The 24,841-nt window shown below is 39.5% G+C and overlaps 7 protein-coding genes across 12 annotated transcripts in view; 2 read left to right on the top strand and 5 right to left on the bottom strand.

Annotated features, from left to right (window-relative positions):
• Positions 1–847: 847 nt before the first annotated feature.
• LOC109544090 (divergent protein kinase domain 1C) lies at positions 848–3,756 on the bottom strand. Of its 2 annotated transcripts, none has more exons than XM_019914130.2 (3): positions 2,754–3,756; positions 2,312–2,517; positions 848–1,953 (listed from the first exon to the last, which is right to left on the bottom strand). In XM_019914130.2, the coding sequence occupies exons 2-3, from the start codon at positions 2,462–2,464 to the stop codon at positions 883–885; spliced, it is 1,224 nt and encodes a 407-aa protein (XP_019769689.1). In that variant the 5' UTR covers positions 2,465–2,517; positions 2,754–3,756; the 3' UTR covers positions 848–882. The 2 variants fall into 2 exon arrangements, with proteins under 2 accessions (XP_019769689.1, XP_019769687.1); XM_019914128.2 differs by having other exon boundaries at positions 3,362–3,756.
• Positions 3,757–3,847: 91 nt separating this feature from the next.
• Positions 3,848–7,340, bottom strand: LOC109544089 (DNA replication factor Cdt1). Of its 2 annotated transcripts, XM_019914127.2 has the most exons (5): positions 7,150–7,340; positions 6,557–7,059; positions 5,350–5,965; positions 4,854–5,082; positions 3,848–4,797 (listed from the first exon to the last, which is right to left on the bottom strand). In XM_019914127.2, the coding sequence occupies exons 1-5, from the start codon at positions 7,222–7,224 to the stop codon at positions 4,406–4,408; spliced, it is 1,815 nt and encodes a 604-aa protein (XP_019769686.1). In that variant the 5' UTR covers positions 7,225–7,340; the 3' UTR covers positions 3,848–4,405. The 2 variants fall into 2 exon arrangements, with proteins under 2 accessions (XP_019769686.1, XP_019769685.1); XM_019914126.2 differs by having other exon boundaries at positions 6,557–7,340.
• Positions 7,341–7,672: 332 nt separating this feature from the next.
• LOC109544031 (SRSF protein kinase 2) lies at positions 7,673–10,524 on the top strand. The gene has a single exon (XM_019914024.2). The coding sequence runs from the start codon at positions 7,822–7,824 to the stop codon at positions 9,529–9,531; it is 1,710 nt and encodes a 569-aa protein (XP_019769583.1). The 5' UTR covers positions 7,673–7,821; the 3' UTR covers positions 9,532–10,524.
• Positions 10,525–10,787: 263 nt separating this feature from the next.
• LOC109544029 (mitochondrial intermediate peptidase) lies at positions 10,788–18,965 on the bottom strand. Of its 2 annotated transcripts, XM_019914018.2 has the most exons (16): positions 18,605–18,965; positions 18,385–18,543; positions 18,165–18,328; positions 17,954–18,115; positions 15,146–15,321; positions 14,910–15,089; positions 14,556–14,851; positions 14,314–14,459; positions 13,969–14,212; positions 13,705–13,917; positions 13,492–13,648; positions 13,074–13,434; positions 12,855–13,018; positions 12,602–12,804; positions 12,382–12,544; positions 10,788–12,324 (listed from the first exon to the last, which is right to left on the bottom strand). In XM_019914018.2, exons 1-16 carry the CDS (start codon positions 18,849–18,851, stop codon positions 12,066–12,068), a joined length of 3,294 nt encoding a protein of 1,097 aa, XP_019769577.2. In that variant the 5' UTR covers positions 18,852–18,965; the 3' UTR covers positions 10,788–12,065. The 2 variants fall into 2 exon arrangements, with proteins under 2 accessions (XP_019769577.2, XP_019769578.1); XM_019914019.2 differs by lacking the exons at positions 10,788–12,324; positions 12,382–12,544; positions 12,602–12,804; ... (9 more) ...; positions 18,385–18,543; positions 18,605–18,965 and adding exons at positions 15,401–16,057; positions 16,125–16,376; positions 16,429–17,073 and having other exon boundaries at positions 17,126–18,115; positions 18,165–18,327.
• Positions 18,966–19,479: 514 nt separating this feature from the next.
• LOC109544032 (uncharacterized protein F13E9.13, mitochondrial) lies at positions 19,480–20,594 on the top strand. The gene is made up of 5 exons (XM_019914025.2): positions 19,480–19,564; positions 19,612–19,694; positions 19,741–19,881; positions 19,930–20,129; positions 20,181–20,594. Exons 1-5 carry the CDS (start codon positions 19,492–19,494, stop codon positions 20,494–20,496), a joined length of 813 nt encoding a protein of 270 aa, XP_019769584.1. The 5' UTR covers positions 19,480–19,491; the 3' UTR covers positions 20,497–20,594.
• Positions 20,485–23,111, bottom strand: LOC109544030 (putative protein tag-52). 3 transcript variants are annotated; one of them, XM_019914020.2, is made up of 8 exons: positions 22,336–23,111; positions 21,960–22,146; positions 21,779–21,916; positions 21,486–21,673; positions 21,283–21,413; positions 21,120–21,231; positions 20,860–21,055; positions 20,485–20,802 (listed from the first exon to the last, which is right to left on the bottom strand). In XM_019914020.2, exons 1-8 carry the CDS (start codon positions 23,071–23,073, stop codon positions 20,612–20,614), a joined length of 1,881 nt encoding a protein of 626 aa, XP_019769579.2. In that variant the 5' UTR covers positions 23,074–23,111; the 3' UTR covers positions 20,485–20,611. The 3 variants fall into 3 exon arrangements, with proteins under 3 accessions (XP_019769579.2, XP_019769580.2, XP_019769581.2); XM_019914021.2 differs by having other exon boundaries at positions 21,779–21,907; positions 22,336–23,110; XM_019914022.2 differs by lacking the exon at positions 21,779–21,916.
• A 515-nt stretch (positions 23,112–23,626) lies between these two features.
• Positions 23,627–24,841, bottom strand: part of LOC109544110 (heparan sulfate 2-O-sulfotransferase pipe) — a 19,996-nt gene continuing 18,781 nt past the window's right edge. The window contains exons 6-7 of the mRNA XM_019914150.2: positions 24,121–24,400; positions 23,627–24,068 (exon numbers count right to left, since the gene is read on the bottom strand). Of these exons, the coding sequence (XP_019769709.2) occupies positions 23,899–24,068; positions 24,121–24,400 (450 nt within the window). The 3' untranslated portion in view covers positions 23,627–23,898. The remainder of the gene's footprint in view (positions 24,069–24,120; positions 24,401–24,841) is intronic.

Here is a 24,841-nt window from a genome sequence, read left to right as displayed (position 1 = left end):
GAACGTCTTCCAATCACCAAAATTAATTGATTTTTTAGTCCTATTCAGATACAAGTTGTAGCAGACGTTCATGAACAACATACACAAGAGCAGTCTCAAAAACATGCTACAACGCGAAAAGTATTAAGTAATGCTGAACGCCAAACACGATTTCGTGCTAAAAAGGGAGCATTAAGTAATAGATCAAGTCAAAGAAGTAGCTTTCAGCAACCACGAAATAGTGCTGAACGTCAAAGATTATAAAAAGCAAATAAGAAATTACGACAAAAAAATACAGAAACTCAAGAAGAAGAGTTTACACAAACCCAAGAAGAGCAATATCTACAACATCTCGTTAAAGAATGTTAAATGTTGCAAATAAGAAATATATTTTACATTTAAAAGGAAATTAAATTAAATTTTACCTATTCCTGGTCCATTTATAGATTATTAGACTAACAAGAATATTAAGATTATAAAATAAAATAGTTATTGCCATCATGCGTTAAACAAGTTCAATATTTTAAGGTTTCTATTAATTTATAAAGTTATCACTTCTGTCGAGCGTCTCGTGACGCACACCATTTTTTTAATAAAAATATTTGTGTCCTTTTGTTCACCTTCTCATTTCCTTCTGCTGAAAACGATGTAGAATTCGAGGAATTTTTAAAAAACTTAAGATTCTCTACTTAAAAATCTCTACTTCAGGAATTGATTCAATTTACAAGAGCAATGACGGGGTAGATCAAAAGAACTTTAAAATGGCAACGAGGGAAAGAGTTGGACTCCACCAGAACACCAGCTCTGGATAATAGAGCATTTCCAACACCAAGTATTAACTAAACTATGAATATAAGAAAAAATCTGCAACATTCAACAGCAGCTTTTATTAATTAACAACAATCACCAAAGCAAAATGTCGTTATTAGCCGATTGCTCCATTTCAAATAGCAAGCTGAACAGTCGTTTCCGTAAATCATCATCAGGTATTCTCCTCCCTTTTTCAGCTATCCCATCAGGGTTGGCGCATTGTCTTAAGATCGCGGCCAATTCGGACGGAGTGTGTTGCGACATCAGCAACCCAGGCACCAGAATCGTATTGGACAGTCGCCAGCCCAAAAAGATTTTTTCGCACACAATCTGCAAATTGTTGTTGCCTATGGCCGAGTCGCATTTCTGCACGGTTCGGTTACACGTGGATCGGCAGTCCAAAAACTCGCAATCGTCGTCGCTTTTGCAACTGCCGATCCTCTCAAAGTAGGACTTTAGAACCGTTCTGGGAAAAGCCTCGTCCAGGTCGATGAATTTCAGCTTTTTCATGTTGCTCGTGAAGGCAAAGTGATCCAGTTTGATGTCGCATAAGTGGAATGGTACTCTGAAGCTGATATCCAGCTCATTGAGCAACTCCATGATTTGCAGGGCCAATTTCAGCCTCTGCCCCCATTTCTCCCGAGTATCTCCCATGGAGAACAGCGACGAGGTGAACGGCACAGGCTCCAGATACTCGACAGCAAAGTACGGTCCGCAAGTCCCAATCAGCTGGGGAAAAACATCCTTATCCGTAAACATGGTCGAGAGCAAATACTCGTTGTCCTGCAACAAGTACCAAAGGCTCTCCATTTCCTGCCGGCGCTTTATCGGCTCTTTCTCCACATAGGACGGCTTCAATCGCGCTAGCATCATAGCAGTAGTATACGCTATGGTCAGATTCAGTTTCCGTTTCACTATTGTACGTATTGTCGATAGGAACTCTTTTTCGCTGGGATATTTCAGCACGCCATTATCGTACCAATGGATTGGCTGAACGTCCGTTGCGACTGATTTGAACACTAGTTTTATGTGATGCCATTCTGCACTAAAGACTGCCTCTTTTGCCGCTTGGAACGAGTGGCAGGTGAGCGAGTTAATGTCTTTGGACAGGCAAAGTGGCGCGCAAAGCGAACCTACTGCTATGCCTTGTTCGTAGAGGTTGCACTAAAACAAAACGGCCAAATTAGTCACAAGAATAATAAATGAAATGGTTCGAGATATTCAATTCGAGTGTGGAATGATATGAGTACGAGTTAGGCCTGGGTGACACTGTGTTGATGCTGCTCTATGCGTCAATGCGTAATAACACCTCTCGTATCACGGCGCAACACTTGCATTCGATTTATACAGAGCGTAATGTTTATATAAGCGATGTTAACATCGCAAGTAATCAAGCAGCTAAAATACAGATGCCGCCCCTGATTGGGCTCTTGGATAATTTAATCCCAATGAACTTTGCTCACGGCATTGTGCCGAGCACGCTTGCCACGATCAATAATAGTAAAATGCAAAAAAAACTTACCATCCGTCTGACATGTTGCCACGCTTGAAGATTCACGCACAATACATTCCATTTGAACAGGAAGTAGATGAAGGTGGAAAAAATTATGCCTGCACAATAAAAGGTACATCTGTGCGTGTACAGGATTCCTGGGAATCGTCGAGCTAGCAGCATTCTTTACCTTATCAGCTCACTTCTTCGTCAACGCATAGTTGTTGGATTCAGATCTACGATACCAAATAAATTGAATAGAAATATCTGTAATGAGGCAGAACCAGCGAAATAGAGGCGGCATATTTTTAACGGGCTTGAAAATGCAGGCTTTGCCCTCCAAATCACATCAGCAATTACAAATGCGTCATATTAGTTTTTACTTGATTTTTACAGATTGCTTATTTAGAAATCGCTTTGTTCAAACCCAAATGCTTCAAACCAACGGAACCTGAATGCTTTTATACTTTACCTCTCATCTAGCTAGTAAGTGGATATGAAGTCATTACTCCCGAGCTATTTGGCCATTGGATAGTTTAGGTACTAAAACTCCTTTTAAATGACATTGGCTTATTTATAAATAATTAATTTTCGATTTATTCCCTCGAATAAACTCGAAGAACCTGTTTTTTAAATTTCAGTAACTGTCCCAGACTGACACCAGCAGATCGTTCAGAGCAGTCAAAATTGTCAGTTTTATTTAAACTGACATTTAGATTGAATGCCCGTCAGTTGAGTTCTATGAGTTTGACCGTATTATGTGCAATTATTCGGCTTTTAGACTAATTTGTGGTATACAGAGTGTTCTATTTACAAAAGTAGCCATTTTAGTGGACGTAACCTCGAGTGATGACCTAAGTGGCAAACTAACAGAGCTTTCCTAACCTACGACTAAAACTCCAAGTTTTGGTCCCAAATTATCCATAGCGAAGAAATCCGACGGCTTCAACGATCCTTTGATGTTTCGAGAAAATGGCAAGCCCCCATTTTGAATGGAACTTCCTTGTTGAAAGACCTTGAGAGTCTTAGCCAAAAGCTGACTTCCATCCTATACTAATATACGCAGATAATTAAACTTACCCGATCTGTGAAAGTGGCCCAAAATAATATCTCTATTTAATCTAAGGGAAGTTCTCCTTGGAAAACCATTGTGACAATGCGTCTGGAAAAGAGACGCAGTCTGGATAGGGGTAAATTTGCGCAGCTCAGCAGCGTTGCCGAAGCATTTATAAACCCTGCAGATTCCCTAGATTATTTCACTTTAATTTCTTTGCGTAAATTTTTCTCCGAATATCCACATTTTAAATGAAGTGGCCATGGAACTTTAGTGGACCAAACTGCATATTGACCAAAAATTTAAAAAAAACCGCGAAATCCAAAATATTGACTATTCCATTAATGTTTTAGAATCGGGCTTTGTAGATAAAATGTCGAAAGCAAAATACTCGCGTTTTTAAATAGTAATTGACCTGCCGGTGCGTTTTTCCAAGTCGTTTAAATTTCAAACTTTGCTCTTAATAAGCACGACAGTAGCCACTCACCACCAATTAGGAAATAAAAAAAAAACAAATTCCCAGCGTGTACTTTAACCTTCTGCAACATATTATGAACAAACATTAAACTATAAGGCCCATATCAACATATATTAAATAAGCGAATACGTATGTAGGTAGCTACTTCCTTTGGAAACAAATCAGTCAAAAATCCTATTTCTATACATTTTTACACTTTGCCGTGAAAAATAAGAAAATATATTACATAAACATTATTGGTACAGTTCAAATTGCAACCTTGATTGCATAACTTCCATTTATTTTTGACTTAAGTCCTCAAATAACTCCAAAAAGACATTGATTAAAAAACCCATTCACCACTACTTTTTCTATTTCAACGCAAATAGCGCGTTGAAATAAAACATTATTACGGAAAATAAATACAGGATGTGTTGAACGCCACCGACAACTTATGGTTGGTTAGTCGATTTACCCAAGCCACCCTTGCTTGAGGACAATAAAACACATTTAATTATGCTTGTTCAAATAAAAAACTAATATTCGGGCTAAATAATCGACCTTAAAAATCACAAGATAATTGAAAATAATTAAACCTTGAAAGCCAAAATAATTAAGAGCTACTCTTTTGAAGACAAAGGGCTTCCAGTTTAGCGATCACTAAACTCAGGTCGGCGTTCTTGTCCAGTCTCAAATAAACACAGTTTCGAATGTTATTGAAAACCAACCAACTGGGCAGATCGTTTGCCAGGATCCTCAAGTGATCCTCCATCTCACATCTACTCAGATTGCCCCTGTAACTAATACCGAGCTTATCCACAAGCGTGTCCAATGGTAAGACGCTTTTCTTTTCCGAAACAAAGATATTTCTGGTCAATTTTGCTAGCACAGGCAGTCTGGAGTACATCTGAACTTCCTTTTCTTTATGCACTGATCTTGTCATGGAAACTAAAGCCTTTGCAGCTTGCTTTTGGCGCACTCTTTCTAGGACCGCTTTAGGAATACCTATCGGGGGTTAATCCACTGTAAATTTTGAAGTTGTTATAAATAATTCCTTGTACCTTTCAATGCTGATTCAGGCATTTTTCGCTCAGTTTCCTCCACCGCTTGTGCAGCTTGTGCCTCAGCGTGAGTCTGATTCTCTTTGGCTTGATGGAGTTTTAAAAGAGCCTGCTCCATACGAGTGTTGCAACTGAAAAGAACACGTGCCCTTTCCAAGAAGTCTTTGGCAGTTTTCACTTTGTCGTCTTCTGGAGGTTGGGGAAGTTGGACTTCCTCAATGTCTGGCACCTGCAACAGATACATTCTATATCCATGTTTTCATTTAAACAGAAAACATTTACTTAAAAAAAACCGGCATAGGTTCGTTTTAAAGTTATTTGATTTGGAAAACTCATTTCACTCGCTGAACTAGAAATGAACAACAGGCAAACCTTGACTTGATATCTTCAATTTTTTCAAAATAAAAAAATTGCGAAAACAATAAATATTTTAGAAAAGCAGGTTCAAGGTGGATTAACGAAAATTAATTGGGCCATCGCCGCACTCAATGCTTACCTTTTCTAAATTAAAGTGTGGATGCCAACGAGTGATCTTGTTCTTTGGTATTTCGATCGGAGTATCCAGATTGGAAAGAAACTCGTGATGATAATCCTTGACTTTATCCAATAATGTATTGAACAGCATCCTTCTCCTCTCCAACAAAACCTCTGGAGTCATTTTCTCGCTATTCTCCACTATGGGCGTTACGACCAGCTCCCATTGCTCCGCCCGAACTCCACCTCCAAATGTCTTCAGCTTTTGCTGTTTAAAACTGAACGATTGCGGAAAAATCGCTTTGATCTGTGCCAAATGCTGCTCGGTTAAGTTCCTCTTTAGCATCTTCTCAACGGCCGATTTCAATTTCTGGAAAGTTATGGTTTCGTTCCGATTGTACATGATTTGCATTACTGTGTCTACAGCTCGGAATATTTCAGCCAAAAATCTGTATTTAAACGGCAAAGTTAGAGCGGGTTTGACAGTTTGAGTGAAAAGCTCTTTGCATGGGCTGGCGCTTAAGGCCGGTAGAGCATTTTTCGTCGGGCTTAGTAAATGCAGCAAGTTTTTGCGCACTCCATCAGTTTCTTTTCTGGGGCTCAAATAGGCCTTTTCTGGTGAAAATACCTTCTTCGGGCTGGAACAACAAAACAGTTTTTGTGTTGATATTGACGCTCAAATTCATGGAATAAGTGGCATTTTTGAATGGGCTGAGACAAAGAGTTTTTCGGTTCGACGTTTGGCCAAATAAAATATAGAGAATTTTAAAATCTTTAAGACTGTTTAATATTGAAGTAATCTAATCTAAATGTTAATTCTTTGAAAACTATGAAACCACGTCCGTTTCCAGCGCACTACTCATGTGGGTTAAAAAAATTAAATGTCTGCTGTAGGTTTAAGGTGTATTCTAAAAGATTTAGTAGCAAAGACAATTTAAGTTAAAATAAAACGGGAATTTTTTGAAGGAACCGCGTTCAGAAATGGGCCAAATAGCAAGTTTCTACTTAGCATGACCTTAGTAATGCCATTTCATATTTGGATAAGTGATAATCTATGAATCAGCAGGGAGTGGACGTATAATTGGAATTTAATTACCCAAAATAAATAGCTGAAAATCTGCAAATGCGTTAATGGGGTTGATTTTCGTGATATCGTTAGTTTTATCACTAAGCAAACAGACGTATTTGTTTAATTGACCAATTATTTTCGTCGATAATAAGTGACTTACCTAGTGGCTACTTCTAGTTCAATGGTCTTGAAGCTCTTCAACTTGGGCGATTCAATCTGGGATGTTGTCTGTTCGATTGTAGTCAATTTTTTGTCCTGTTCCTCGAATCTCGCCAATGTAGTCTTGAGCTTGGACAGCCGTGAGCTTCGACTCAACTTGCTTCTTATTTCCTTAATTGAGGGCCCATCGCCGCTTACTTTGTCCATGGCATTGGGTCTTTTCGTTGGGGTACTAGGAGGAGTCTTTTCCATCTCTTCTTCAATTTGCTCGCTGGTTTCTGAATCTTTCATTTTAGTAAGCAGCTCTTGAATGCCGGTGTTGTTTCCAATTTGCTTGATTTTCTTGCTGCGAATGGCCTTAATCACTTTTTTCGGGGAATCCTGCACGTGCGTATTTGGCAGCGAAATTATCTTACTTTCCAGCTTTTTATCCTCGTTCTCTTGCAGTGTATCAACTTTATCACTGGTCGATTCATCTTCGATCTTCACCAAGTTCTTGGAAACCTGTGCAAAAATAATGCCTTGTTCTGTTTCTAACCCTTCTTTTAAAGGTGTGGGAATATCGCTACGATCTAGTACTAAAACCTTTCTTGCCTGCTTAATATTTACATCGTCTAACGCAGCACGCTTTCGATTGTTGAAATAACACGCGATCGAAGGCTGAGCCATCTTAAAAACAATATAATTATTAAATGTAAACAAGTTTAAAGGGACACGGAACGCAAACAGACGGTTAAATTCCCTCCAAAATGACTGACTTGACTTTGACTTTGACTGTCTGGGACTGGACTTAACCTGCTCTGACATCTCGGGTCTTTCCGTCGAGTTCTGCAGTTGTGTGAAAACGTCTATAGAGGGCGATACGCGTAGGCGCCCTTAAAATTTCCAAATCGTGCAGAAATTTTCGATTTTTAAGCCAAAGTTTTGTAATTTTCTTAAAGGGCAATTTCCTTTTAACGGGTTTGCGGCATTTTCTCTATACCCGTGTATTTTTTACGGTTTTTCTCTAAATAATAAGTGAGAAACAAAATGGTTTTCTCTTCGTCGGTGACAATAAAATTCTAGGAACTTTTGGGGAGGCATAGTTGGCAACATAAAAGCTTTGGAACGACAGGTGTGAGCGAGCGCCATCTTTAGCGTGATTGGTTTTGAAAGGGAGCTCTAGATCGGCAGCCATAATCAAACAAAAGTGTGTTTTGTGACGGAATGACGGATATTTGACGGTTTTTCCTAGTTTTTCGGTGGTGATTGTTCAAAAGTACACAAATGAGCGCTAAATTAGACGTAAACAGACGCGTCCTGGCCATTCAGGCGAAAAAGAAGCGACACAAGCCTGGAAAAAAGAAAGGCAAAATGGAAAAGAACGGTCATGGTGAAAATCGAATCCACTCGAAAAACGAACCCTCCCATAGTTCAAGCAATGAGACTATCGAGGATCCGGACACACCTTACACGAGCGATGAGGAGGAGCAGGAGGACAGCACTGATTACCGCAAGGGAGGTTACCACCCTGTTAAAATCGGCGACCTCTTTCTAGGAAGATACCATGTCACCCGTAAACTAGGTTGGGGTCATTTTTCCACTGTTTGGCTTTGTTGGGATTTGGACGATAAACGATTTGTGGCGTTGAAAATCGTCAAATCTGCCGAACATTTCACTGAAACTGCACTCGATGAAATCAAAATTCTGAAAGCAGTGCGGGACTCCGATCCGATGGATCCCAAAAGGAACAAAACCGTTCAACTCCTGAACGACTTCAAAATTAGTGGAGTCAATGGGGTGCATGTCTGTATGGTATTCGAAGTGCTTGGCCACCATTTACTCAAGCTGATCATCAAATCCAACTACCACGGAATACCCCTCGAGAATGTGAAAACCATTATGAGGCAGGTGCTGGAGGGGCTCGACTACCTGCATACAAAATGCAGCATCATTCACACAGATATCAAACCAGAAAACGTTCTAGTATCAGTATCTGAAGATTACATCAGTCGGCTTGCGTATGAAGCCACTGAAATGCACCAGTTAGGAGTTAAACTACCCACTTCTTTCAGAAGTACCGCGCCGCCGCAGGAAGTGCAGCCGCAAAAAATGAGCAAAAACAAGAAAAAGAAGCTGAAAAAGAAGGCCAAGAGGCAAAATGAACTGCTAAAGAAACAGATGGAGCAAATTATTGAAATAGAGGAAAAGAAAAAAGTCAAAGAGCATGGTGATGTTAATGGTGAAATAGATTGTAATGGCACCAACAATGGGAGTCCGGAGCGAACTGTCGAAGACCCGGAACAACTAACAAATGGTATAACGCAACTTGGGGGCGGCGAAAACATGATTTCCTGCGAAGACCCCTCTATTGCGGATGCAGTCGTGATTATGTCTGAGGATGATTCTCCCTCGTTAACTTCGAAGAGTGAAAGCAAGATGGATTTGGACCCAGCATTCGTGGAATGTGATTTTGAAGTTAAAATTGCTGATCTAGGCAATGCGTGTTGGGTGGACAAGCATTTCACCGAAGACATCCAGACCCGACAATATCGATCGTTGGAAGTCCTACTTGGATCGGGATACAACACATCTGCAGACATCTGGAGCACTGCTTGTATGGCTTTTGAATTAGCCACTGGCGACTATCTGTTCGAGCCTCATTCTGGAGATGACTATTGTCGGGACGAAGACCACCTGGCCCACATTATTGAGTTGTTGGGCCCAATACCCAAGAAAATCGCTCAAAGTGGCACCAATTCCAAACTGTTTTTCAACAAGAGAAATGAGCTGCGCCACATTACCGGTTTAAAACCCTGGTTTTTAGAGGACGTTCTCAGAGACAAATATGACTGGAAACGTAAGGAGGCTGAAGAATTCGCGGCATTCCTAAAACCGATGCTTGATTTTAACCCAGACACCCGAGCCACTGCCGCCGAATGCTTAACCCATCCATGGCTGAAGAAGAACCACCACCATCTCTCTCCAGGTGACTGATCATCAAATTGCTTCTTTAGATCTGACTAGTGCATTGAAAATGTTTTTTTTGTTCAAAAATGCATCAATTACCGCCTTATTTACATTTTATTTTTACCCACAACAATTGGGCCTTTATTTAATGTAAATAGATTTTTAATAGAAAATTGTGATGTATGTGTTTTATAATAGACAATATAAATGTCCCTCATAGGCTGCCTAGGTTTCGTATTTTCAGATTACTAGTAACAAATTTATTTTACGTTGAAGCGAAGAAACTGGCCAAAAATAGCTTAACATTTGCGGTAGTGTTAAAAAACAGACTATCTGAAATAGAACATTACACAGTAACACAGTTTGCCAGGAAGGTGGAAATTCCGAGTCAGTAGGTCAGTGTTTATTAACAAGCAAACCACTATTTTTGTGTCGGCGCTGCTTCACTCTTAACTGTGATTTACATTTTTTGTTTAATTTGCCACTCAATTGCGGAGTTAGGAAGAATAACTATCGAATTACGTTTTTCTTTTTATTTATTTTTTTATGCATTCGTTTTATTGATAACTGCCAGTTGCCCAATATTTTAAAGTACATTGTTAACGTTGGCTAGCTTAAGCACCATCAAATGCTTCCAAATGAAACAGACCTATTTTTGGTCAGTTACGTGTCCTATGTGTAGCCAGGGGACAGCTGTCCCAAGATATACTACATACAATAATATTAATTAGTAGACGCGCATTCGTGGGTTCCGTAACTAAAGCACCAACTTTGTATTTAGGTCTTTAAAGATATACTTAAAAAATGCATATACAATGTACATTGAATATTTAAGTATACTTACAGTTAATTGGTTGTGTTTTATTGCCTCGAACAACACGATCAGCTCTGTGGTGTGAATTAGATCGAATACAGATTCAGTTCTAAGTTCTATAAGTGGGTAAAGTAAAATGTAAAAAGAAATAATTCCGCGTCGATTCTCTGTGATTTAATTTCTCATTAAATTGTTCAACAACTTTATATTTATGTTTCAATTTCCACTTTTGGTCCTTTTAGAAAAGTCACGATATGCAATTCGTAAAGTATACTTTTGGATGATCGAATTTTACAACGTAATTTTGCGAAAATGTGTGAAAAATACAGTTAATTAATGACCTTTCGATTTTTTAGATCAATGCTACTGGTTTTCTCTATAAATTATCATAAAACACTTTAGTTGCCTTCATTTGGTAAACATTGTTTACTATGAAAGTTGCCGAAAGTGGTTTCGTAAAAACACACAATTACATAAATATGAGTTTATTGATAACAATATAATATATTTTTATCCTTATTAAAACTGAGTATAATTAAGTACAAATGCAACTCTGAAATAAGATGTCACAACCTAAAGAAAATTAGTAAAAAATCCAAGATTATAGATATGCCGATAAGCTTTCAGGCGGTGATAGGAGACATTGAACAAGCATCTTTTGGTTTATAGGCATGTTCAATTTAATTTTAATTCCGTTAATTTTTTTAATTGCCAAAAATAACATTGGGTTGTTTTCGCCAGTTTAGAACTTCAATTAGGTAAAGCAGCAGACCACTTTTTTCACTTGAGTGTCCACTGTATCTGAGTTTTGTGGCCGAGGCAAAAAAAATAATGCTTAAAATGCTACTACCGGCGTTTTTTAAGACAAAAACCACAGCTGCCTTTTGTGCCCGTTCCTGGAATTAAATTGTATTTGGTCCAAAAGATTCCTACTTTGGTTAGCAGCAATCGAAAAAATCATCAAAAGCGTATAACGCGTTTTTTCAATAACGATAAAAGACGCTTTTTTTCGGGCGTATGTTCATAAAGCATAAACAGCATGTTTGTATGTCCCCTAACGACTCTAAAAGTTTATTGATATATTTATGAAATACGCTGTCTAGGGTAAGATTTTCAAAATTCAACAAAAGAGAGTTGAAAGTAAAAGAGATTATCACATTGACTAGTAAAAAGTAGGCTACAAAAGTAAATCTCAATGTACAATCTTCTTTCATAAAAAACTATACATTCCGATTATGCGTATACATATAACAGGGTGATTTTCTTAATGTGGGCATTAGTTAATTAATTAAAATTGATTTGACAACTGGGTATATTGAAGACGAAAAACCATAACTGCAATTTTGGGTAAACCTTTTGTGAAAATTCCATAAATGTATCAAATTGAAATTGAGCAAACCCGGTTTTTCTTGTTTGTTGAATTCTTTGCAATATAATTAATCTTCCAAAGCTACTTTTGTGATTAAATGATTCGTTGAAAATGTAAATAACCCATTGCCTGTTATCCCTAAAACGCGATTGATCAGTTTTGTTTTCGTACTTTGTAAGTCATCTTTTGCCTCAAAATGTGATGTTTAATGCAAAGTGGAAATATCACAGCAAAACATTCCCGGGAGTCATCAAATGGTCAGATCGAGCCGGAATTTGTGCAAATCTCCAAGCAGCATTTTTAGATCGTCAAAGATTACAATTTCTATTTTAATGAAAATCTATGCTTTCGCGTTAATCTGTTGGAAACAAGCACAATTTATTTTTTCTTAAAGATTCCTGGAAAATTATGCAGGGTGTTCGACTTGGACATGTGAGGCTTGGTGAAAATTTTACTCATCCTCTGCCTCATTTCCTCCACTCCTTGGTTAACGTTTTGGCCCAGTTTATGCGGCTTTTCGATCGGAGAGCCCGAAACGCTTTGGCTGGCCTTATTATCGCATTCTTTCATCATTGATAATACTGTTTCGTGGTGAGTCGACAGTGAGGGATTTTCAGAAATCACCAAATCTAAGCACCTAAACCATTCAAACATTGCAATTATTATAAAGCCGCAATTGAGTTAAGTGGCTTACTTTAATCCGGGTTTTACAACTGAACTGATGTTGGGCTTATTAAGGGGACTGTAGACAACATGCGTAAACGCTTCCACCAGTGCTAAAGCCATATCAATTTTCCTGGTCTGATTGGTCATTTGCGACATAAAAACTGCGAAACTCGTCAACTGAGGCAATATGACTAAAATCAGAAATAGGCAACTAATGGCAGGTTCGATGGGTAAGCATTAGCACTGACCATCGTTCCTAAAGGTGCTGCAGCTGCCGACAAAAATGTTCCCCAAAGTGACGATCAACTGCCTGGTTAATGCGTGGTTTTCTGTGAGGGTTGGATCGTTTAGCAGCGTTTGCAGCTGCATATAGGCTTTGTCGTGAATCTCCTTTACGCTGCAATTTGTAATCAAACGCCCTAAAGCCGGAATCGTGGCAGTGCGAACCAATCTGCAAGTGAATTACTTAGAAACAATCAGTTTCACATAAGCGCTCCTTACACGTCGCTGTCGTTGGCCATAGTCACAATTGCCCCGGCCACTTTGGATTTCAATAAGTCTTCGCTGCAGGATCTAATGATGCAGCAGAATAAATTGGCCGAAGCAGATTTGACTAGAGGTCTTTGATGAACTACGCCCGACCATAAACAATCCACCACAATTTCCTTCAAAAGGCCGCAAAATTAATCGCAATTACTCAAACTTTCACAAAAAACTCACTTGCAAGCCAACTTCAGTTAATTTCCTGACCGTGAGTTCCAAACAGTCCAACGGACTGCCGCACAAGGGCAAAACATACAAAAACTTTTTCAGAACACTGGAGATTTCGTCGAAATTTTCGGTGAAATGCAGCACGATCACGTAGATCGGAATAATGTTCAAACTGGGGCAGAACTGGTTGAAGCTGCTGATAACTTGCTCCAGATTTTGGATGTTTTTGTGCAGAACCGGGCGGACTTTGTAGTTGATGAAGTTCGGTCCAAACACTATGCAAATGTGCGCGAATAGATTGATGAAACCTTCCAAAACCGGTTGCTGAGCTAGTTCAATGTGGTGTAAGTTATTCAGTAAATCTGGAAGCCTATAAGGAATAGGGCGGCTTGAAAACGCTCGATGTTTGCTCATCAGTTACTCATACATTACGTCAACCACCCAGTTCATCTCTGGCCAGGAAGTGTTCGGATTATCAGATATATATTTGTCGAATTCGTACAACACTGTTCCGAAATGGAGCTCCGATTTGAAGAAGTTTTCCGGGTTTGTCAGCTTGGTGTACGTGCTACTAAAATCAGATCCTGTAAGGATATTGAGCAGTTAAATCAATGGAACATTTCCCTAAAACTCCACTTACTCGTAGGTATCACCACATCTTTCTCAATATTGCTGATCACATGCTCGTTGTAAATCACTAAAGTGAGCAAGAAGGGCAGTAAATTGTCCAGAACCGACAACACCCGCTGAATTTGGTCAATGTCCTGACTGGCCTTCGTTTGAGATTCTATATTTTTCACATGAGAGTTAAGGCGGTGCAGGAGCTTCTTCAACAAACTGGTATTTAAACAACCTGCAAAGGTGTTGGACTAACGAATCTGTTGAACCGTTACCAATCGAGTACCTTCATGTTGTGCCCATCGTGCCAGAACAGGGAACAAAATATTGGAACTCAAATGCACCACAGAGTGGCTCACATCGTTTAACGTGTTTAATGCTATCTGCTCACATTGGGAATATTTGTCTGGCTCTTTACAATAGCAAAGTAACAAAGCGAAAGCTTTGATGATTTGGTCTCTGACTATCTCCTCTTTATCCTCAAGCATTTGCTGGAGCATTGAAAGGATGAGAGAGTTACGAATTGTACTCTGAAAGCACAATATGATTTTTAATAAAGAGGAGACTCCGGAACAAGGAGTTTTTGGACTCAAAACACCCTACACAGTGTTTCGTCTACCTCAATACTCACAGAAACATACGGGATTAATACGGTACAAGCTTCAGCGATGAGAAGCCGCCTTTCAACGTGTTTATGCGTGAGTTGGAGCCAACATTGAGGCAAAATCTCATTTTCTACCAGCTGTTCACCCGAATACTTCGCTATTCCAATAACAGCTAAAAAACAATATGTACAGAGTGATTCGAAGTATCAAGGGTGTTGAAAGCTGAAAGTTTAAAAATGCTGTGCAAAAAGAAGAATCCGTAACTTACCAGCTAAAATCGTTAATCGTTCCTCCTTCGTGGGCCTTTTCTTAAGATGGAACAATTGTTGCAATAGCTTATCCCGTTCGGAGATTTTAGGATTAAGAGAAATGGCCGTCATCAGCAAAGGTATGACTTCCTCGCGCTTATTTAGAATTATATTGGGAATTATTTTCGGCAATGTTTGCGAAATAATGTGTACAAAACTCTCCACGTCTACATGCTCGTCTAATGCGTCGCACTCGAAGCTATGTTCGATGTCTAAGTAGCACAAGGAGAACACGTCCTTTGTAAACCTTTCCAAGCTAGAACGCCATTTAAGGTAAGTAAATTTCAATCCTAAAACCTTCCTTGAAACTGTACCTTAAATCCTTGAATAGTCGCTCATTTTCGCACATCTTTTGGCTATTGCTCTCCTTGCCGCATTCCTGATCTGGCAAACTAATTTTCGCCCAATCGCTTGTATTAAAACTGTTATTCGAGATGGTGTCTTCAATGTCTTTTTTCTTAAACAACGACATGTTTTTGTCGATTATTTCAAACCTAAAACCAAGCAAATTTTACAAAAGGTTTGTTTAAACTATTCACTTTTTGCTCACCTTTCGGGAGAGTCGCTACACTCGGAGGTTTTAACTGCTGTTTTTAATTCCGATGAAATAATGTCATCGCTAATAACAGTATACTCTTTTTGCAGTTGTTCTTTGAGCGATTGCAGCTCTGCTAAATCAGCTTCCAAAAAGTCCAGTTGCGACTTTAATTCCTCGATTTCACAGCCCTAAAAACGCAAGAAAACTTCAAGCTGCTTGCTAAATAAGTTTCCAAATCAAGGTGAAGTTGGCTAAATAAAAACACTGTTCGCTTTATCAACTCTTTTATCAATACAACAATTAGAATTAACAGCTTTGGCTTCTAATTCTTTATCACCGCGTCCACTTGACTCTGGTGATGGTCGATCTCGTTGATTAGAGCCTTAGCGAAGGCGCTGGCGGTAGGTTCCATGTTCAGAAAATCACCCACCAACTGTTTCGGGTTCTTGCCGCCTCCAAAGGCCAGACACTCTCGTCTATACTTCTCGCCACTAGTCCTACTTAGCGGATCTTTCTCAAAGTATGTTTTCCATATCAAATAGGCCACAGCCCTCGACACTAAATACGAATAATACTTTGCTCCATATCCTATTAAGTGGCTGAATCTCAACTGCCAGGCAGTGGAAGGGACATACGGGAGTCCATAATACTCCTTTTGGATTTCTGCTAAGACTTCCGTTGTAGAGCCCCCAATTGGGTGTTTGCCATGATAGGCCTGATCAAGTGCCGCGTAAAACACCTGCAGCTGAGTTTCGCTGGCGGTGAAAAGATGCTTTGAGGCGCATAATCGGTTAAGCATTGCATCGGTCATCGGCTGTTTCGTTTGAAAATGTCGGGCAAAGTGCTTCAAAACTCTTGTATCAGACGCGAAGTATTCCATTAGTATCGATGGAACTTCCGCGAAATCCGTACTGCATCTGGTGCCTGCAATTAGGGAAATTATCAGTTGATTAGATGTTGAGTGAGTGAGTGAGTGAGTGAGTTCACTGACCGGTGACATGTTGGTACTGAGTTCTGCCCAACATTGAATGCATTGCATGGCCCATTTCGTGGAATAAATTATCGACCATATTCGGGGATAGCAGAGAGGGACTGGACCATCTAGGCGGAGGTAAATTGAGCATAAGAACTACTATGGGGGACTGATAGGAGCCATCCGGCAATTGTTTTCCGCCCCTAATAGTAAAGTGGCAGTCCTGGTTTGGCTTTCCAGTTCTTTCATATAAATCACAGTAAATGTAGCCTAAAACATTTTCCCCATTTAATCAATCATTTGAGCCCCATAGATAACTTACCCAATAATCCTTCTGTTTCATCAACTACCGACAATTTGTAGACATCAGTGAACCAGCATTCGCCTGGACTTACTTCTGTGTTAATCAGTTGGATTCCGTAGAGTGATTGAAAGAGCATATTGAGACCGTCCATGCAGGCGCCAAGTGAAAAATATGGTGAGTATTCCTTAGAAGACACTTTAAACCATTCCTTTTTCGCAGTTTGAGTATAATACGGCACGTCCCAAGAGGCCAAAGGCCCATGTCCCAACGATTCGTTTTGCTTGATTTGGTCCATGCATCGAAAGTCGCTCTGAGCCTTCTCCCAAAGATCTGATTTCAGGCTGTTTAGGAAGAGCGATAGATTTTCCGGGGTGTCGATTGTTGAGCCGCGTAGCGCCCTGTCCGAGTAGGATGTGAATCCGCATATTTGCCCGAGTTTGTCTCTGGCGTCTAGCAAATGGGACAATAAATATTCCTGATTTGGGTCTGGATGCAGGAAGAGTTTGTAGGCGACTTCCCGTGCCATGGGATTGTTAGAGTCGGTATAAAGGCCGTTGATGAATATCTTCTCCCCATCAGACATAAACAGGTGCCTGATGTTGGGGGGCAGCATGTCCTTCCGGATGAAGCGCGGTGTTGATGTTCCAGCAACAAATCTTTGCCCTAAAGACACGTTTTATATTAAAACCATCGTTTGATTAGGAAGCGTTCTTACCCAGCTGCAGGATCTCATCGTTTAAGGCCACCACTTGATTTCGCTTGTCCTCACAAAAGTGTATCCCGCATTGCTCGAAGTCAAACAGAAACAGTTCCCCTACATGCTTGTCGACTTCAGAAGTTTCAACAAAATCCCCTTTTCGTGTGGCGTTTCGCAAAACCTCGTACAACTCAATATTAGTGTTCAGCGTTTCAACTATTCCACTCACTGTTCCACAGGCCACTTGAGCCGCATAATTATACTCCGACTGGGGATGCGAAAGTCGAATAAACTCGGCCAGATCAGCCACTTGGCACAAACAATCTGATATTTCATCAAACACCTCTACCATTTTCCTTTTGCGGGTGCCACTTAGGGCTTCTTCGATCAGGCTATTCGTCTTAGCAACGCAGTTCTGTTTCAGATCGTAGAAACCTTCGTGCGTAGTCAGCTCTGGGACCCCAAAAAGCCCCACATCTTTACTCCGCAAGTTAAACTTTGGAACTGGCCGAGTGTTAAAGGCTTCGGCCAGTGGGGACCAAATAGAGACTCGGGCTTTTGATACTTTGCGCACTGGCCAAACAGGCCTGCGTCTTAAAATGTTGCGAAACATGGCGCTGTGGAAATTACCGAAAAAAGGCAGAAAAATGGTTCATTTTGATTGTTTTGGTGAGCGATTTGAGGCACTTAACCTCTCTGGTTTGTTGTCATGGATGACAGACAGGCACTTTAACCTTTTTGTTCGATGTGTAAATATTTACTATTTTTATTAATTCAAATAAAACATAATGTTTCTACATTAAATTGGCCAGAAATTTTACATTTTTTAGAGAAAATGGGCCTTACCTGTTTCCGAATAAGATCATCCTTCTCATCATCCCCAATCTCGGTTTGAGTGGAAGCGACCACCCCACTTTGACCACTTTGCTTGAGGCCCTCTCTATACAAAAACAGCAGTTCTGGGGGTTTACAAATATTCAGACCTACATCATCCCAGTCATCAAAGTCCTGCAAAACACTGCATAGAAATGGTTCAAAATTACAGCAAATCTCTTACTTGGTTCTGATTCTCATCAGCGAACGTTATCGAGGTGAGTTTATATCCTTGAAGTAGCAAATACTCGTTGATGAGAAAATTTAGAGCCCTCTGTTCATAAGGTTTGATTGATGTTGAGGGAATGTTCCTCAGGGAACCCTTATCTGGAGTGCTGGACTCAGATTCTAAAAAAACGCACGTAAATAACACATTTGGGTTGGCAGTGAAGCACGCCTGCTACCTATAGCAAATGTTAAGTTATTCCTCAAAGCGTTGATGGTTTCTTTGGCTTTTCTCAGTTCAAATTCCAAGACAGCCACTCTTTCATCGCCTACAGCCCCATCTTCGGAGTATCTAGTTAGATCGAGACTATCTAAAGTTGCTTGACTGCCACAACGAGCTGTAACAATTAATGAATAGTCCAAAGTTAGTACTTAAACCCTTAAACTGCTGGCACCTACATAGCCTAGTTGTGGTTTCCTGGGAAGATGCCTCAAAGTTCCCTGGATTGGAGAAAAAGTCCCTTAAAACCTTTATTTCTTTGCCAGCTTCGACAAATTCCGTGTGCAGTTCCAGGGCAGTTAATAGAAACTTGTCCTCCAGTAGTTTCGAAGCAATATCACTGTAGGAAAGTGTCTTTTTAGCAGGAGTTTCTAATGCCACTTGCTCGATTTCGATGCTATCACAGTCAGGTTTGGCCAAAGACATTATTCACTAAGATTTGATGTTAATTTACATATCACAATTTTTGTAATTTAGCAATTTATTTACTTTTCGCAAGTATACAAAACAAAACAATATTTGTGACAGATGGAGGTTGAAGTTCAGATCAGGTTGATGGATTTGGCTATGACATCACTTGAGAGTCATACGGTTGTTGAGAAACTCGCATAGGAAATTCAAGATTTCACTGATGCATTGGAAAAAAAAACATTGAACCTACAAAAAAATATTAATAGGCAAGATAAAAAAAAACAAAATTATATAGTCAAATATTCAAGGTGTATTGCTCGCCCTTCAGTCCATCCATATCCAAAGTAGAAATATCAAGTGGTACAGTAGTTTTCTTAGGAGCTTGTTATTATTAAATATTAAATATACAACAGTTAATGTTTCTAACACTTTCACAGGTCCATGTGTGCAAACTAGGGCAACTACATGTGCTTCGAAATTAAAATTAAACACTTAATGGTCATAACTTTCATATGCAGGCAACGCTCAAATTCTAAAGGAAGAATTAAGATAAATCTGGAAAACGGATAAGAAATCTCCGTTACACATACTATAAATAGTATCAAGTAGACACTCGGGCTCATTATCGCCTATTTTACAATAAGTACTTAGTATTATGAAACGCTTTAAACATTTATTTAACAAAAAATGTTCCATCATCGGTATGGTTCACGTTAAACCGCTTCCAGGTCAGTTGTAATTTTTTTCAAAACAGGATCACCAAGGGCATTTTCAGGTACACCTCGCTTTAATAACGACATAGATAAAATGGTATCGGAAGCCTGTAGAGAAACCCAGATATATTTGGAAAACAACCTGGTAAAGGCACGAAATTTTTGTTTCAAACGTAAAAAAATTCTTTCAGGACGCTGTTCTTGTGGAAAATATGCATGATGTGCCTTACATACAATCCAGAGATTTTGGGCCTGAAGTAACGGCCACAATGAGTCGGATTTGTACAGAAGTTAGAAAGATTGTTCCAAAAACAGTACCCTGCGGCTTACAGGTATTATTTAGAACAATTTAAAAAAATTATCTAAATCGCGTTTTTTAGGTCCTATCCTGCGGCAATAGGGAAGCGCTAGCAATAGCAAAGGCATGTAATTTTAACTTTATTAGGGCCGAAGGCTTCGTATTCAGCCACATTGGCGATGAAGGATTTACAGATGCAAACGCGGGCACTTTACTAAGATATCGAAGAGCGATTAATGCTGAAGACGTCCTTATTTTTGCTGATATAAAGAAAAAACATAGGTGAGCTAGTTGGACAGCTAAGTAAAAACGGCGCATATTTTGGGTTTTTAGTTCACATGCAATTACAAGCGACATTACGCTGGAAGAAACAGCAAAAGCTGCGGAATATTTCCTGGCAGACGGTGTAGTTCTTACTGGAACGGCCACAGGCGTTCCAGCCAAAATAACTGAGCTTCAGGAGCTGAAACATGCAACTAAACTGCCCATTTTAGTCGGATCTGGGGTAACAGCGGACAATGTTACAAGCTACCTGCAAGCAGACGCTCTAATTATTGGATCTCATTTCAAAACTAATGGCATCTGGTGCAACGCACTGGATAATTACAGGATTAAGGAATTCATGAAAAAAATTAGAGATTTTACATAAGCGGTTTTGAAAACCATTTTTGCTCACATTGCCTAAACCTAACATAGTGTTAAGTCTAACTCATAATCAATAAATTAAAAAACATTTCTAAAATTAAACTTACGCCTAGCTTAGCTTACGACTTGAATCCGAAAAATCCTTTAATGCCCGAGCCGACACTTTTGAAAAAACTTCCCATTTTACTGACGTTTTGGTCCTGCTCCTTGCGACCAAACACAAACAGATCCCTCCTTGGCTTCAATTCGCTGTACTGGCAACCCGTGATTGTCGTGTCGGAATTCGTCAAAGTATCAAGTTGCTGTTTTTCTAAAATCGGCTTTCGGTCAGCTTTTGACGACTAAAACTTTCGTATGCTTTTTCTACCTGTATTAACTTTCCAGTTGCTGTCGATGGAAAAATGACTGATTTCCATCGAAGGAAAGCACGATGCGTCTTCATGAGCAGTTTCAGGATTACTCTGCAGCTTTATGGGGGTGGAATTGCATGCAGAACGAATTGACTTTCTTGCGGCGATTCTCAATGGTAACTTCGATGTTACCGTGGCTGGTTCATCGGGAGCCTAGAATTCCACTTTCTGTCAACTGAACTAGTTTTGCTAAATTAAACTGGGCAAAAACTCTCACCAGTTTTCTTTTCTTCAGAGGATGCCCTGGACTCAGTCCTACTTCGTGATATTCATTGATGTCTTTCCGCTTCACTGCTCGCCTGTTTGAGCTTTCTTTCCTCAAAGACTTCCTGAAATAGCATCTCGATAAATACATCCTCAAATGAGGACTTTACTAGTACCGGTCCTCCAAGTGGCATTGAATCGCCTGGTTGATGCTGCTTATCCAGGCCGTGGTTTCACTCAGCTGGTCATGGTATAGAATCAACTCCTCCTCTTGGCAGCTGATCTTCAAACATCCCTTATCTAGAATCTGCAAAGGAACATATATATTGCAAATTATGTCTATTGAAGGTTTGGCTGTACAAATCAGGCTGATACTTGCCTCGGTCACTTTCGACTTGTTGAGAGGAAATATGGAAGTCACTTTCAATGAGCCGATCGACAAATGTTCCTTCTTCATTTTATTGAACATTATAATGTCGCTCATTAGAACCACGTAGAGTTTCTCGCTGTGCGTGTTTTGCTTTGTGGACATTTTATGCAGGATGCCTTCTTTCTTCAACGTTCTCCCTGGAATTTAACAGATTTCTCATATTTCCCGAGTTTATTCAGGAAGAGAGCTCAAGTTCTTTCATGCAAACGAGCTTTCGAGCCATTTCTTGAATACGCAACTACCTGGTGTGACTATGTTTAGTTCACCGCTCCTCAAATATCTTTGCAACTCCAAAAGTCTTTGAGCGTTTTCCTGTTCTTCAATCACTTTATTGATGTGGGACGCTGCATCTTCAATCTTTCGCATGCAATCTGCAAAAGCTTTTTTCGCTGAAGATGCAGACCGATTAAATGTTCAAGTTACCTTTTAAAAGCGCAAAGTGTTTATCTTCGGGAGTGGTGAGTGCAAGCAGTTGATTCAAGAGCAACTTGTAACGTGGCACTCTTTGAATGGGAGTTATTAAGAGGGCCGATAGTTTGATCTGTACTTCCGGGCGTGTTTCTTGGTTTTCGATGAATTTTGCAAACGCCGGATTACAACTTCTGGCATTCTAAAATGTTAAACGTTGAACGAATTGAATGGAAACAATGAGTTTTGGTTACTCCCACTACAGAGTAGTTGAGAAACTATGAAACTTAAGTCCGTTTACGCGTGAAAAATAGGAGCTGAAACCAAATTAGGCTCATTTTTTACAAGTATATAAACGTTTCACTTTCAATTCAAAATTTATCTGCCTTACCTGTAATATTTTCAGTTGGTTTTTAAATCCATAGGCATATACAGAATAGAGTTTGAGAAATGGGGCAATTTTGTTAAATGCCTGGGGAATATGGTCGAATCCTTGGTCTAGCTGCTCTAGCAGCTCCTTGTTAATGTTATAAATGGTTCGGATATTGCCAAATAAAATCTCATAGTCGTCTTGCTTAAGCAGCACTTTATCTTGCACTGGCACCATGAAAAATTCTATGATCGTTTCCAGCTGTTTTACGTATTTGATTTCACTGTTCACAATCTCCAAAAGGGCCTTCTCCCGTTTGAAGTCCCTTCGTTCTGTTTCGCTATTGGACTTGATTTCATCCAGACAATCAAACACTCTTTTTCGCGTCTTCGAAGTCAGAATGTTCCTTTCGTTAATCACCTGCTTTAGCTCCAGGGCAAGCTCCACGCTGGCTTTTGGGGTATGGGGGTCGAATTTAATTTTTTTCGCTTTTACATGTGTCGAAATCTGGTCTGTTTTACCCCTTGTATGCTTCTTGTCGTCTTTAGGACTTAAACGAGTCAGTTTCACCACTATTTCAGGACAGGGTAAATCACTGCTCGGTTTCGAGGGACTTTGAGGGTTCGACATTATAACACCTGCTTTCGTGGTCACAGCACTAGAGGCGGTTCCGAATTTTCGGTTGAATAGTAAATTTCCGTTAAACCTACTATTGAGCCGCGAAATAACACAAACAGGATCTAAAAACTTAATTTTCATAAGCGTTAAAATTTGAGGATCTTTGACAGTGATGTTTGTCAGATGTGTATACAAGTGCAACAAATCCAGCAATTTGGCAACGTTGTTTTTATCACCGTCCGGTAGCCGGTTTTTGAATCTTCAATTTTATCTTAAAATATTTTTATTGCTTTTGTTTGCTTCGTTGGTTGATTAGAGTTTGAAGCGGATTTTTTAGATAAACCACTAAGGAATTGTGTGTCTTGATTTTGAAAGTTTTAAACTAAAATTATCAGTTTTTTTTACACTAAAATTTCAAAAAATATGGAATTTTTCTACTATTTACTACTTCGGATAATTGCTCAAACTGTATTTTAATACAGTTTGATAATAATACGTAATACTCGCTTTTTTTGGTCATTATTGCTTCTTTTCTATTGTGAATGTTTTAAGCCTAATAAATAATTGGTAGGCTCAGACAGTGAAAATAAAAAATAACGATTTTTGTCCTTTTTCTGTCGCTTGATTAGTTTCTGCTCCCACTTGCGAAAAGCAGATCTTTGAATACTTATATTAATTTAAAAAAATACAGAAAAACACTAATTCAGCCGTTTTATTATCAAAAACAATATAAAATACGCTAATCATAACTTAAGGCTAATATTCATATTTACACCTCCAGAGGAGACTGATCACAAGACGGATGAACTCGACATAAGCGAAAAAATGTTCAACCACATTTTTAGATTTCTGGACATTTTCCAATTAAAGCATAATATCGGAAGCAAGCCTTAATTACTCTTCTATTTTGGCCCTAGAACAATCACACAGAGCCAAATACTTCAAGAAACTGTAAAATGCAGTTGCTTAAGGTTTCTTCAGTTTCAAAGCTAGATACTGTTTGTGCAGCCTCTGTTTGCAAAACTCGTAAAATTCAATTTCCCTGGTGAAATTCTTCCTGACTAGTTCCTTGACTTCTTCACTCACCGGCGGCTTGAAGTTGTTCTTGTTTATCGGATTATACCGGCTGATTTCATCTGGAAATTTCGCATTGTTTCGCATTGTTTGGGCCACTAAAAAAATTCTTACTCCAGTAGACATCGGAAGCTCCTTCGAAAAACCGGGGAACATAGTGTTCCAACACTGCCAAAGTAGTGTTCATTTCCTCCAACACTCCGACGACCGCATAGTTTTCTTCTACAGCTCGTTTCGCTCTTTCCAGGGCCCCGTCGGTGTTGAACGGCAAACAGTCAACATGATGGCCGCAGAAGAACATCGACTGTCTCCTATGGTCTCCTATTCCTTCTCTCACTTCTCCCTTCAAGTATTTGCATTCCCGGTCTCCAGACAGGACGCATTGCTCAAAGTCCTGAAGATACAAAACGCATTTAGTACCAAACTATAGTAAGGCCCATTACTGAATCATGGGGGTGCTTGACAAGGGCGAATCCAGGAGGGGTCATGGGGGTCATGACCCCCCCCCAATTCAATTCTCTATCCAACGATGCCAAAACGAATTCTGTGGCTCGAATGGTTCTTGAGAAACTTCGAAAAAAGCAGCGTCATGTTCAAGTGGATTTTGCAACTCAAAGAAAACCACGCAAATCTAAAACTTCGTGAATTTTTTGAAAAAATTGCCAACATTTTCTTATCGATGGTTCACTTTCTAAAAAGGCCATTTATTTCTGTCTAGAATGATGTACAAACGAGCATTCTTGCTCATTTTGCCTCCGAGAAATGAGCAAAAACGGGACGGAAAACATGGAATTTTGGCATAATCTTGCACCTAAGTGTCTGATATTCAAATTTC

Source organism: Dendroctonus ponderosae, unplaced genomic scaffold, assembly GCF_020466585.1.
Source record: "Dendroctonus ponderosae isolate FM_Combo_2020 unplaced genomic scaffold, Dpon_F_20191213v2 Dpon_F_20191213_4, whole genome shotgun sequence".
Classification (NCBI taxonomy): Eukaryota; Metazoa; Arthropoda; class Insecta; order Coleoptera; family Curculionidae; genus Dendroctonus; species Dendroctonus ponderosae.
Note: the sequence above shows the minus strand (reverse complement) of the source record. Positions and strands in the feature narration are given on the sequence as shown.

What these genes read in the sequence shown, in the direction of transcription:
- LOC109544090 (XM_019914130.2), bottom strand. Translation starts at nt 2,464, where the DNA reads ATGCTGCTAGCTCGACGATTCCCAGGAATCCTGTACACGCACAGATGT. An exon ending in GGCAACATGTCAGACGGATG is followed by an intron (nt 1,954 to 2,311) that starts GTAAGTTTTTTT and finishes GTTTTGTTTTAG; the next exon opens with TGCAACCTCTACGAACAAGG.
- LOC109544089 (XM_019914126.2), bottom strand. Translation starts at nt 7,224, where the DNA reads ATGGCTCAGCCTTCGATCGCGTGTTATTTCAACAATCGAAAGCGTGCT. An exon ending in GAACTAGAAGTAGCCACTAG is followed by an intron (nt 5,966 to 6,556) that starts GTAAGTCACTTA and finishes TTGTTGTTCCAG; the next exon opens with CCCGAAGAAGGTATTTTCAC. An exon ending in CACACTTTAATTTAGAAAAG is followed by an intron (nt 5,083 to 5,349) that starts GTAAGCATTGAG and finishes TATCTGTTGCAG; the next exon opens with GTGCCAGACATTGAGGAAGT.
- LOC109544031 (XM_019914024.2), top strand. Translation starts at nt 7,822, where the DNA reads ATGAGCGCTAAATTAGACGTAAACAGACGCGTCCTGGCCATTCAGGCG.
- LOC109544029 (XM_019914018.2), bottom strand. Translation starts at nt 18,851, where the DNA reads ATGTCTTTGGCCAAACCTGACTGTGATAGCATCGAAATCGAGCAAGTG. An exon ending in TAACTTAACATTTGCTATAG is followed by an intron (nt 18,329 to 18,384) that starts GTAGCAGGCGTG and finishes GCGTTTTTTTAG; the next exon opens with AATCTGAGTCCAGCACTCCA. An exon ending in TGTAGCGACTCTCCCGAAAG is followed by an intron (nt 15,090 to 15,145) that starts GTGAGCAAAAAG and finishes GCTTGGTTTTAG; the next exon opens with GTTTGAAATAATCGACAAAA.
- LOC109544032 (XM_019914025.2), top strand. Translation starts at nt 19,492, where the DNA reads ATGAAACGCTTTAAACATTTATTTAACAAAAAATGTTCCATCATCGGT. An exon ending in TATATTTGGAAAACAACCTG is followed by an intron (nt 19,695 to 19,740) that starts GTAAAGGCACGA and finishes AAATTCTTTCAG; the next exon opens with GACGCTGTTCTTGTGGAAAA. An exon ending in CAGTACCCTGCGGCTTACAG is followed by an intron (nt 19,882 to 19,929) that starts GTATTATTTAGA and finishes CGCGTTTTTTAG; the next exon opens with GTCCTATCCTGCGGCAATAG.
- LOC109544030 (XM_019914020.2), bottom strand. Translation starts at nt 23,073, where the DNA reads ATGAAAATTAAGTTTTTAGATCCTGTTTGTGTTATTTCGCGGCTCAAT. An exon ending in CTCTGAAGAAAAGAAAACTG is followed by an intron (nt 21,056 to 21,119) that starts GTGAGAGTTTTT and finishes GTGGAATTCTAG; the next exon opens with GCTCCCGATGAACCAGCCAC. An exon ending in CAACTGGAAAGTTAATACAG is followed by an intron (nt 20,803 to 20,859) that starts GTAGAAAAAGCA and finishes AGCCGATTTTAG; the next exon opens with AAAAACAGCAACTTGATACT.